General features: G+C 41.5%; 1 protein-coding gene and 1 pseudogene across 2 annotated transcripts; both read right to left on the reverse strand.

Annotated features, from left to right (window-relative positions):
* Positions 1-7616: 7616 nt before the first annotated feature.
* On the reverse strand, positions 7617-9150 carry LOC147432431 (uncharacterized). The gene is made up of 3 exons (XM_086491583.1): positions 8960-9150; positions 8796-8874; positions 7617-7882 (listed from the first exon to the last, which is right to left on the reverse strand). The coding sequence occupies exons 1-3, from the start codon at positions 9020-9022 to the stop codon at positions 7617-7619; spliced, it is 408 nt and encodes a 135-aa protein (XP_086347709.1). The 5' UTR covers positions 9023-9150.
* On the reverse strand, positions 9146-11905 carry LOC147432432 (uncharacterized; annotated as a pseudogene). The gene is made up of 8 exons (XR_015185504.1): positions 11488-11905; positions 11000-11050; positions 10193-10758; positions 9984-10099; positions 9762-9890; positions 9543-9684; positions 9324-9461; positions 9146-9245 (listed from the first exon to the last, which is right to left on the reverse strand). The product of XR_015185504.1 is annotated as an uncharacterized LOC147432432 (transcript).
* Between the last annotated feature and the right edge of the window lie 227 nt (positions 11906-12132).

Consider the following 12132-nt stretch of genomic DNA (forward strand, 5'->3'; position numbering starts at 1 on the left):
CCGTGTAGCCTTTCTCTAAAGCATTCATGACCCTACTAGCAAAGTAGATGGGTCGCATCCTGGTACTCTGGGGATCTTGTTGTAGCAACATAGCACCAATTGTTTCCCTTCCAACACTAGAGCTAACAAAGAATGTGTACTCCCAACAAGGAGGCATGAGTGTTGGTAGCTCTGACAAAATGACTTTAATGTTACAAAAGTACTCTTCAAGCTCATTAGACCATGCAAATTCTACTTGTTGTGTCAACTTTTGCAAAGGATGAAGCAACTCCGAGACTAAGTGAATGAAGCGTGACATATACATCACCTTCTGAATGAAAGAGATGACCTCCTTAAGACTCTTCGGTGATGGGAGCTCAATAAGAGCCTTTGCCTTCAAAGGATCCACCTCAATGCCTTTATAGGAAACCTTGTGACCGAGCAAGATCACTTCATCCTCACCTATGTGGCACTTGCCCGGGTTGAGTTGACCTTCCATGTCGTAGAGCTTCTTTAAACCTTCTTCTACCCTTTGTAGATGCAATGATTTTGAGCTATAAATGCAAAAATCATCAATGAACACCCTAATTGACTTTCCAAAGAATGCTTGAAACACCATGTTCATGAAACGTTGGAATGTTGCAGGAGCATTTGTCAGACCAAATGGCATGACTCTAAAAGCATAACAACCCCAAGGAGTGATAAAGGTTGTTTTCAATTGATCTTCCAATGCGATACCTATTTGAAAGTAGCCTGAGTAGCCATCACACACAGTGTACTTCTCATGACCAGCTACCTCATTTAGTATCTCATCTTGAAATGGGAGGGGAAAGTGATCTCTTTTTGTTGCCTCATTGAGTGGACGGTAATCCACACACACCCTCCACTTGCCGTTTTTCTTAGGAGTGACAACAACGGGAGAGACCCACTCTGAATTCTCCACTGGATAAATGAAACCTGTTGCTAGAAGCTTTCTTACCTCCTTGAGTAAAGCCTGCTCCTTGATGACTCCTAGCCTTCATAGCTTCTGAGCCTTAGGTGTGGCCTCTGGCTTCAACTCAATTTTGTGTTGAACAGCATCTACTCCACGCACATCGGTGTAGTCTTTAGCAAAAAGCCTAGGAAATTTCCTTAACACACGTTTGAGCTCCTCTCTTTCATCCTTTGTAAGTGTTGTAGATAACATACCTTCTAGCATTCTTTCATCTTCCACTTTTTGGTTTTCTTGGGAACCTACCTCTTCCAAACCTGGGCAAGAGGTCTCTTGGTTGTTTGGATTAAACCTTACCCCCATGACTTCGATGGAAGACTCCTCTTCAGTAATGCTGCCGCTACTTTCTTCTTCTGAAGTGCTATCGGTCAGCCTTCCTCTGTCTCACTTTGAGACGATTCTTCATGGAGCTCCTCTTGGCGTTGCTCCTTCATGTCAAAGAAAACCTTCTTATGATTGTCATTCTTGCAAATTAGCTTTCCACTCTCCCAATCCTGCAAAGCTCGCATTTTCATTAGCCATGGTCTCCCTAGGATAAATGGGTAACCATTTCCTTTGGTAGACATGACATAGAAATCCACTGCCTTCTTAATGCCAAAGGCCTCCACAAAAACATTTTTACAAATGCCTACGCACCTAGCCTTGCTATTGTTTGCCATCTTGACTTTAATTTCAGGTGTCTCATGGATGTGCATGCCTAGTTTTTGCATGAGTCCCTCTGTCATGATGCAAATTTGTGCACCCCCATCCACTAGACCTTTCCTAACCAATCTTCCTTTGATGTAACAATCTAGCACAGGTGTAATGTCCTCATTCATTTCAGCTTGTGCAATTTTTACAACAGGAACACTCTCTTTGACCTTTCTCCTAGTGCTAACTGCCCTTGTTAAATCCCTCCGAACTTGTGGACATAATGCAAGAAATTGAGGCCATGAGATATCAGGACCCTTACCTCTCATGTCTTCCAACAAGTTGTACGGAGCCATACCATGTCCAAGAGGGAAGTCTTGGAGGTTGATACGACGTCGAGTCCTTTTTGTTTCCTTGGTCTCCTTTGCCTTATTTTCTCGTCCATGGTCACTTTGTGACATGACTCCTTCTCTCTCTTTACCTTTTCCACGGCCACGCTTAATTCCATTTGCTTCCATGTCAACCTCTCTTGAATTTGTCACCTCTACCACATGCACATTTGGGTCTGGCAAAGGTGGAACTCCTCCTACCCCTTGTGGAGGTGGTCTTGCTCCGTTTGACCTTTGTAGAAGCCGTGGTTGCTGACTAGTTCATTCACCTGCATTCATCACTGGGTAATTCAAGTAAGGTCTCCCTGGCTCCCCACGGGGCCAAGGACAATTATACATCCCATGTCCAGACTCTCCGCAATTCCAACATTGCAAGACTCTCCTAGGTCGTGGTGAATCTCGCTCTTCTGACTTCTTGGCTTGTCCCTTTGGACCTACAGCTTGCAAGGTGAATTGACATGCTGCTTAAAGATTCATTTAACTTCTCAATCACTTCCGCCATTATCTCAGGAAGCTCCCTAGATGTTGATGCTTGTGACTTACCTTTGGGTCTAAGACCTTCTATTGGAACCTCCCCCCTTAAGCACTTGAGTTTCCTATATTTCTCAGTAGCCCTAGTTTCAGCTGCGTCAAAGGTAGCAGGTGCACCCGTCTCAACTTTTACCTTAAGGTCAGGAAAGAGTCCAGCTATGAACCTCTCCTTCTTGAGAAATTCTGCACCATCACCAGGGTTAGCAACATTTCTCACCCATACAGCCCAAAGACGTAGAAACTCTTGTTTGTACAAGTAGTAGTCATCTAAGTCTTTTTGCTTATGAGAAACAATGTCTTGCCATAGTTTTTGAGTGTTTTGGGGATCAAAGAAGTATTCAAAACTTCTATCTAATTCCCCTTAACTTAAGCTTCAGGCAAAGAGTCAAACCAAGTGCTATCATCTTTCCTAAGGACCACCTCAAACATTTCTACACGTTCTTGATCAGTTACTATCCTCTTGATACGGCAAGACATCTTGAAATTTGCCAAAAATAATTCTGCATCCTCTCCATGCTCTCCAAAGAAAAGAGGATATCCAGACATTTGGCGTTGGTTCTCCATTGAATTGATTTCAAAGTGACGCGTTTTTGTTTTTTCTTTCTTTAAAAGATCTACACAATAATATTCTCTAAATTGCAATCTATTCTACAACAAAATAAAAATATTCACATCAAATGACCTATGATAATCAATGAGAGGTAGGATGACAGGGTTTGGTGATGCGAGAATTTCTCCTACTCTTTGGGCACCAAAAATGAACACCATACGTTGTTGAAAATGGATTTTTCTACTAATTGCAATGTTTACTCTAATGTACGGAGTGAAATGGAAGGGGAAAACCTTTATTCCTATGCCATTATCCATGGTCTATGCATGACCTAATTCTTAAAACAAAACAAAAATATAGATGTCCAAACTAAGGTCGTACCTAATGAGAGGCAAAATAAAAGGATTCACTGAAGCGTTTATTTCAGCCAACCTACGAGGGCCCAAAATTCTACGAATTACTCGTTGAAATTGTAACTTAGTACTAACAATTATGAGCACCTTTTGCCTTGCAATGGGAATAAAAGAACCATACAAATTCTCGTGATTCATGCAACCTACTTGACTATGCTAAAGGTTGAACCTACACAAAAACACAAAAGTCCTCCTCCGTGGGGGCACCAAAATTGAGGCGGTCCGGGGCGGGCAACAAGAGAGGCAACCTCTAAACACCCCTCAAGGCTCCCGTGCTGCTCAATTGGGGCTAGGGCAACCACAAGCACAACACAACAACAAACCCACAGCCAAACCCGAACAAGATAGGGCCACCACCTAGTTATGGTATGCGAACTAGGACGCAAGAGAGATTTTGGTACAACCAAGAAAATGCACCACACAACACACACAAGCAGCCTCACACCAAGACACACACAAAATGGACCAGAGAGAGCTAGAGCAAAGGGAAGACAGAGAGGAAAGGATCTTGTGTAATACCTTATTTGTGACTTGCAAATGGAGATGGTTCATTATGATGCTATCGTAGAACTTGTACAAAACTCACTCAATGCTTAGTGATTGCTAAACATTGCCAAAACACACACACACCGTCTTAGGGTGTGGGAGACCTCTCACCACAATACCCTCTTACAATGGACACAAAATTGGCAATTAAAGAACACTAAAACACTTTCCAAAGCAAGATCAAACGATAGAACTCAAAATACACAAGTCACCTTGAATTCACCAAACCGTATTGCGCAAATGGAAGGACGAAGATTTGAACGTCGAATCACGCCTTTGATGCACCAAACCTCAATTTATTGATGATGAAGGAGCATATACAATAGTGGTTTTGAGATTTGTGGAACTCACGCTCTCTCACTTGCAATGTGTAGCTTGAAGGCTTCTCTCACACCAAGAGTGAAGCTCACAAGTGGTTGCTACACCTAAGTCTCTGCTCACGCATAGAGTGTTGGGGTGCTATGTGAGATATTGGAGGTTGTTTTACAAGAAGGAGAGGGGCCTATTTATAGGTTGGAGACCCCTCATTAAGATTATTAGAAATCCTAATTTACAAGCTAACAAATCAGGATTATGAATTTTTTGAATATCAAAACATTGTGGGCCTTCTTTGTTTGCTTGAGTCATGGTTGTGGGCTCAAAAGAGAGCATCATTGTTGGTAGATAAGGTGAAAGTAAGAAAGGAGAGAGAGAGAGAGAGAGAGAGTTACTATACACATGTCTTGAGGTGAGGTGTCTTTTATGGTTAGGTCAATCGCTCTTTTGTGTTAGTATGTGAGTGGTTAGTGTTAGTAATCACTAGAAAGTTAATGATATATTTCCAATGGGTAGAATGGGGTGGATGGTTGAAGTAAGATGGTAATGAAGTGAGAAAATCCTTGTGATGGTGAAGCTTGAAGAAGTTTTGGACTTACTTGTGTAGGTTCTCAAAATGACTATCGATCTTCTTCTTCGTCTTCCCTTCGTTACGCCACCGTCGCCAAGGTTGATTATCGTGATTAAAATGGTAATTTCGTTGATGAGATCTCTTGATTTGCAGAGGTTAAGCATGGTACACATGCTGAATTTATGTATATATATAAGGGGTAAGATGGAATTGTACTTTGGAAGTAATAGAGAGAGGCATAGAGATGGTGTATGTACATGGAGAGCTCATATGAGAGCTATGGGAGTAAGAGGGGAGGTTAATGGTGAAGAAGGTGAGAGAAACCATTGAAGGTGCAGGTTTGAGTGAGGGATTGAGAGGAATGTGTGTGTGTAGAAGTGTGGAAAGAGGTGAGAGAAGACTATGGGCTACTTGTTAGAAAAGTGGGCAGACTGGGGTCCACTCAAAAAATCATAGCTCATCGTTGGTAGCTTCAAAAATCATGAAAAGATTTGAGGTGAATATTCAGAGCGTGGGCTACATTTTCTCTTTTGACCACCGCTCCAAATTCGGAGTGGAGATGGATATTAAAAATCCCACCAAAAGACTTATTTTTTCTTCACAAAAAGTCTTCAGTGGCCCCCTCCTTTGTTGAATTTGTACAATGCATCCAAGAGTGAGCCCCTCCTTTGTCATATCATAACACAAAGCATCCAAGTTTTCCTTGACCCATGCATGGAGGAGTATTATTGGTGAATAAAGAAATAGATACATGGTGGGACTAGTGTATGGACTATTCATGGACTTTAGCTCAATGAGCACATGGTGTTAGAATAATGAGTAAAAATAATAATAAAAATATGGAGAAATTATGGATATGGAAAGATATTGGAATCATATGATATGGTCCCTCTTTGTATTATTTTGGGTGAAAGAGGAAAAGGTATGCAAGTAAATAATATAATAAACGTAACTAATGAGTAGAAATCAATTTTTTTGTTTTCACGAGGGTGAGGGTGGAAATGTGGGGGTGATTCGTATAAAAGAAAAATATGAGGTTAGAGTATGTACACATTGGAAAAATATACTTATGGTGTAAGAGGATGAAAGAAGGCATACACAGGTTTAATAAAACACACACCTAAGTATAAATATTTAAATAAAATACGAGAATAATTATAAAAATCCCTATACTTAGGCCATATATATAATGCAATATTTACACACAAATGGGCCATAATATATGTTATTTTTTTGATTTTATTTCTTTTTTTGACTCAACTAGCCCAATGACTAGCTAGCTGAGGATTTTAAGAAGATATGGGAAAAGCCCCCTGACTCACACACGCCTATTTACAGTAAAATGGTAGAAATAGCCACAGTGTTTATGTGATTTTGGTAGGGTGGAATAACTCACTATGGCAATTACGGAGAGCCGAAAAACGGCTATTAGCATGCTTGAGGATGTGACAACTGTCACATTGAGCCTCATTTGAGGAGGCTTGACTACACGACAGGATACACAGTCGATAATTTTGGTTGATTGGCATGTGCCTTTCAAGTTTCAGCCCCACAGTGGATGCACCATGTAATGCAACTTGACATTCTGATGCAGAAGATGGGTAGGCATAGAGGAGGGGGCGTGTTATTTCCTCGAGATGTGCATGTAGAGGGTCAGCTGTCCTGCGTGTTATTTCCTCGAGATGTGCATGGACATTGGCTGCTTGATCCAAACCGAGTGGAGGATATCAATGAGGAGTGAGGACTGGTGTTTCTATGGGCTTTTGAAGCTCTGCCATTAGCTTAGGGTAGTTGGACCATGGCGAGTGTTTCTGGCAAGACCGTTCCTACCCACCTCACGACCCCCTCTTTCCATTACAGAGCCCTGCTTGGGAGACATATTTTGTGTCCAGGCCACAGACTACTCCAACAGCAATAGATCATTGGCACCAACAGAAATCATAGATGATTTCTTGACGGATATCTGGGCTCGGCTTTGGGTTGGACGCTTGCCTTGGCTGATCACTATTTTTCAGTGGTTGGATGCACCCAAAGGGACTGCAGTGGTTGGTGTGACCATCCTCGAGAGAGTCAGTGGCACTCCCTTTGGGATTGCATTCAAGCCTAACAGTTTTGGCTTAGGGCAGTGACAAAAAATAGGTTGTCACATCATTACAACAAAAAATACCTGCAACTGTTAACAATTGTTGTCGTCTTATTCTCAAGCCAAGTTCATGAGCACCTATCTACACAGCCTTGTAATCTAAACTACTTGCATGTAGGCATAAGCCGAAGCATCGTCATCATCTAGATGCAAGGCATTTTTAAAGGCTTGTTTCTCAGAACTGTCACAACATGTATGAGTCAGAGAAGACAACATGGGCTATAATCACCGAAAAAATCGAAAGCAAAAGAGAGACAGACAACTTAAAAATCATAAACAAGCATGTACATTTGTCTTTGAAACAAAGTGACTTGATAGTTCTCAAGTGGAAACCAAAACAACTGTCAAGTGAAGCAAAATACCACCTCAATTAAACTAATTGTAGAGGGGGGAATGCTAGCTGTACAATGAGCTAAAAAACAGGTAAGGTGACACAGGAAGGTTCAAGTCCAGCAAGGGCTCAGCAAAAATCCACGCATTCGGCCTCAACATTGTAAATTTCCATTCGTCCGAGTAAATAGACGTTGGCTCCTCCCATACTTGGAACCCTCAAACCATTCAGCAGGACATTTTATCCAAACCCATGACCATATTAAATTGCTCGGATGAGCTGCTTGCTACTTCTGCATCTGAATGTTGAGCGCTGTCCGCATAACCTGATTCACCATTGGTTTCAAGTATGCATGCTTCACCCTCAAATTCTGGTCTCTCTGTATCCTTGAGTGGCAGCTGAGCTACAACAACTTCATCACCAGCATGTAAAGATGCTGACACTGATACACTTTCTTCCAAAATACCAAAGCAAGGCACATTGTCATTCCACCCTAAAATAGGTTGCCAAAGCCAGCAACTCAATCACCTTCATTTAAACACTTCAGAAACAAATGAAACAATGGAATTGCATACTCCATTTGTGGAGGACCAAAAGGCAGAAATTTACAAACCAAAACCAGATAAAATTATTTTGAACGTAATTTGTACATCAAGGACGGATCGGTAGGCTTCGACATGCAAAAATCCACTACTCAGAATCCAGCCAAGTACTATAAAAGCTTTCTTGTGTGTGTGTGTGGGCACCTCTTTGTGTGTATCCAGATTACATGTGCTATGCTTGTGCTTGTCCATTCACCCCCCATTCTGGTATACCTGCTGGTGGTACAGCTTTGCATAAAAATACAGCTTTACTGGATTCTATAAAAAAGTGTCCCATAAGCCTGAGTAGATTAATCAAGTCCAGACATGACAATATCCCATGTAAGTAAGATTCTCAACATTGCAGCCTGCTGCAAATTACAACACACAAAAAAAAGACAAATTCGCTACACACACACACACATTTTTATCTCCTTATTCTCTAGCACCATACATGTGCTTCCCTGATGCATAATGCCCGTACAAAGTGGAACAAAATGAAGATATAGACAAGATCTGTTAACATAATCATCGATACAAAGTAGGCCATGATGACTTCCAAAGTTTTCCATCGATACAAAGTGGACCAAAATGTAGATATAGATAATATCTGTTAACATAATCATCGATACAAAGTAGGCCATGACGACTTCAAAAGTTTGCCATCGATACAAAGTGGACCAAAATGTAGATATAGACAATATCTGTTAACATAATCATCGATACAAAGTAGGCCATGACGAATTCCAAAGTGGAAACCATTAATACAAAAAAAGGTGAACACAAAAAAGAACTAGACCATGGCCTATCCAAGTGTGACCTCACCCAAAGCCTTGTTCAACCAAGCATTGAGTTTCTGTCTCGTGAACTCGACCTCTTCATGCGCAAACCAATTCTTTTTTAACTGAAAAGAACACAAAGCATTAGAAAGCAAAAAAGTAGTGAGAGTTCACACTATAATGAGTGCTTCAATTAAGACAAGCAATTACCAAATTTCCTTGAGGCTTTTGATCTTTAAGAGTGGTCTTTATCAATACCCTCATTGCTGTCATCACATAATAACCACAGTCGATAGAATTTGGCTGCTAAGGACACTATAGCCAACAAAAATGTGTATAAGTCAACAACAGAAAATTCATTACACAATGCAATAGCACACAATACTAAATTGTGCCCTAAACCTGTGCAGTGAGGAGTTCGCAAGCTTCCCGCGGATCTTCAAGTTCTTCTTTAACTTGAAGGTTTGAACAATGCTTACTAAAATGTTTTAGTACCCTTCAAACACAATCAATAAATTAATTGAAATTATGCAAACAATGTGACCATTATATTTAAAGCAAAAACAATGCATACCTAGGCACGTGTGGTAAGAGTCTCTCCATGCAGACAATCGAAAGAGAGTCAAAGAGAAGTATAGATGAACGTCGTCGAGAAAGAGTGGGTATGCGTATGAGATGGGCATTGTAAAATTCCACAAGAACCCAATGTGATCTATGTAAAGAACACACATTTAGACTTGAAGCTTTGACAGTTTTGATACTACGAAAATACATAAAAGTAAAACATCCATACCTATCCAAAACGGGGAAGAAGGTAAATATGTGAGCTCCTAAATGAGGTGTCCCAAAGAAATTGCTAAACGTATGATCTCCTATAGCTGTCTACCCACCACACACCTGAGAGAACATCGGGCGGCAATATGCTTTCCATCCACCTATGAAGGATGAGATACACAAGTGAAAAAAGCAAAAAATCTATAATGTTACTTAGGCATAAAGTTTTTTTCCTTACAATGCAAAAAGGTTGATCGTCTTTGTTGAAGCTTCAAGATCTAGAACATCGTCAATGACATGGGCATCTAACCCCGACTCAAGCCCAGATCGAGAAGACCGCAAAACAAAAGTGACTCCCTTACGACACCTATGAAAAAATGCACACACTTACACAGATTGTTTTTCTAATTACGCTTGCAAGATTTACACGCAAAAGAGTAAATCCGCGTTAGTAACACACCTATCCAAGAACTGATCCATATTGGAGTGATCAATCTCACACACAAGGTGATCATGGCTCACCAAGAAAGAAATGGTCTCGACATGCGCAAAGCTAGTGGTCGAGGATGAAACCGGCTACAATAACATTCAAATTATAGCTTGAAATAAATGTAAAAAAGTGTCACTATAAAGAGAACGTGAGTGTGTAGTCAAGGAAAGTAGACTTACGATGGCAGACTCATCATCTGAAACTTTAATACCCTCTTTGTCGTCCCTCTCGTTTTCCTCTCGAGGAATGTCAGCGTCATGTGGAACTCCATAAGCGCGGGGTTTGTACCCACGCTTAATTTTTGCCTCTAACTTTGTTATCCTACTTGGCATGTCTCCTTCCCATGCAGACTTTTGGGCTTCAATCCATGCCTCTTCCCACTCTATTTGCGATTTTTCCTCTTTGTCAAAGACTCTTTCCCACTCTTTGGTTGCCCGCACTTGTAAAGCTTTGTGAAATTTTCTTCGTTCCGCCCTAACTTTATATGCAATGTCTCCAAACCTTGTAACGCATTGGCGTTTAGATCTAGGAGACACTGGTCGTGGTGGCCGTTCACTGGTTTTAGGGCGTCCTGTTTGGTGCTCTGGAACGTGAATATTTGTGATTTTGTGCACATTTTTTAGATTCCTAATAAGAAGGCATCGCCTTTCGTAAGAAACCTTTTGGTCAATACATGTTTGCGATGCATGACACTCACGAATAACCTTCCCATTTGTTCCCATAACCTCAATGAATGGAGACAATTCTTGACAATGAAACGGAAAACAACATTCAATTTTTCTAAACCCTATTACATGCTTCAAAGGCACCAAATCTCCAAAGATACGCAATTTACGTTGACATTGTGTGGAATTCTGAGAAAAGTAAGCTCGTAGACATACCTCATGATTCGCCATCAGCTTATTGTAGAAGTACTACACCCTATACTTCCCTTGAGTTGAAGCCCGCAAATATTTGTAATCCCGGTGAAAGTAATCTCTGCACACCTTTGAAATTACTCTGAATCGACCCTGGCCTTTGATGTAATCTCTGCACACCTATAACAGATTTCAGCTGCTCAGCAAGAAAGAAGCATAAACCCTAAACCGGTGAAGAGGGACGAGCATAGATCCATAAAGATTGTTGTGCTAAGGCCAACATATGCTTTAAGAATACCAGACACAGGGCCTCTATTCCTTCGAAAATTTCCTCACAACATGCACATCACTACACACATATGCGATAAATGCAAAACAAGGATCATAACTCAACATTGACAGCTTAATATCTTTCTTCAATGATCGTGTAAATGATTCCAAAATTGGGTGATATGCAAGCCATGCCAGACAGTCTTTTATAGATAATCCTCAACCACACTTTAACACTGTTGGATGTATGTTTCATTTGCTGCTTAGAGATCTTTGTGGTTTTAATTCATTGTATTAACAATAGCTTAAAGTACTCTTTCACAATGCATGAAATGAGAGCTACTCACAGTGACCAACTTTCGTGCAGGTTCGGTAGCAGCAGTCGTGCAGGTTACGCAGCATACGATAGCTCTTTGACAACATGAGACACGAAATCTCCGCACTTTGACAGCATACGATTTTCCTTACCCAGACGACAGCACTTTGACAGCATGAGCATCCAGTCGTGCAGGTTGTGCAGCAGCAGGTCGCGCAGTAAAATCAGCCACCCTCAGGTCGCCCCGCGCAGGTAATGCAGGTAATCAGCACCTCGCGCAGTAAAATCGGCCACCCTCAGCCTCGTCTTATGCATGCGGGCGCAGGTAAAGGAGAGCTCGCTCAGGTAATGTTGAACGCACAGGTAATGCAGGTTACACGGGGCCGCGCAGGCTATGCAGGTAATACAGGTCGCACAGGTAATGCTTGACGCACAGATTTCGTGGCAGAGCTTTTCGACGCAGGCGGATTTGGGCACGTGCAGCTAGGCTTTCGTCATTACTTTTTGCATGTCGCTTTCCTCTGCGCCCCCAAAATTCAAAAGGTCTCCCCAATCAAAATGAACGGTCGATTTAACTCCCACCTTTGATCCCTTGAGTTCGACCCCGTGTTACATATAGACGAGGATGACCTGCCCCCCTCCCGTGGACTTTGACGGTATGGCTACCTATGAATAT

The sequence above is a fragment of the Adiantum capillus-veneris genome, chromosome 20 (genome assembly GCF_014529385.1).
Source record: "Adiantum capillus-veneris isolate H3 chromosome 20, ASM1452938v2, whole genome shotgun sequence".
NCBI classification, from domain to species: Eukaryota; Viridiplantae; Streptophyta; class Polypodiopsida; order Polypodiales; family Pteridaceae; genus Adiantum; species Adiantum capillus-veneris.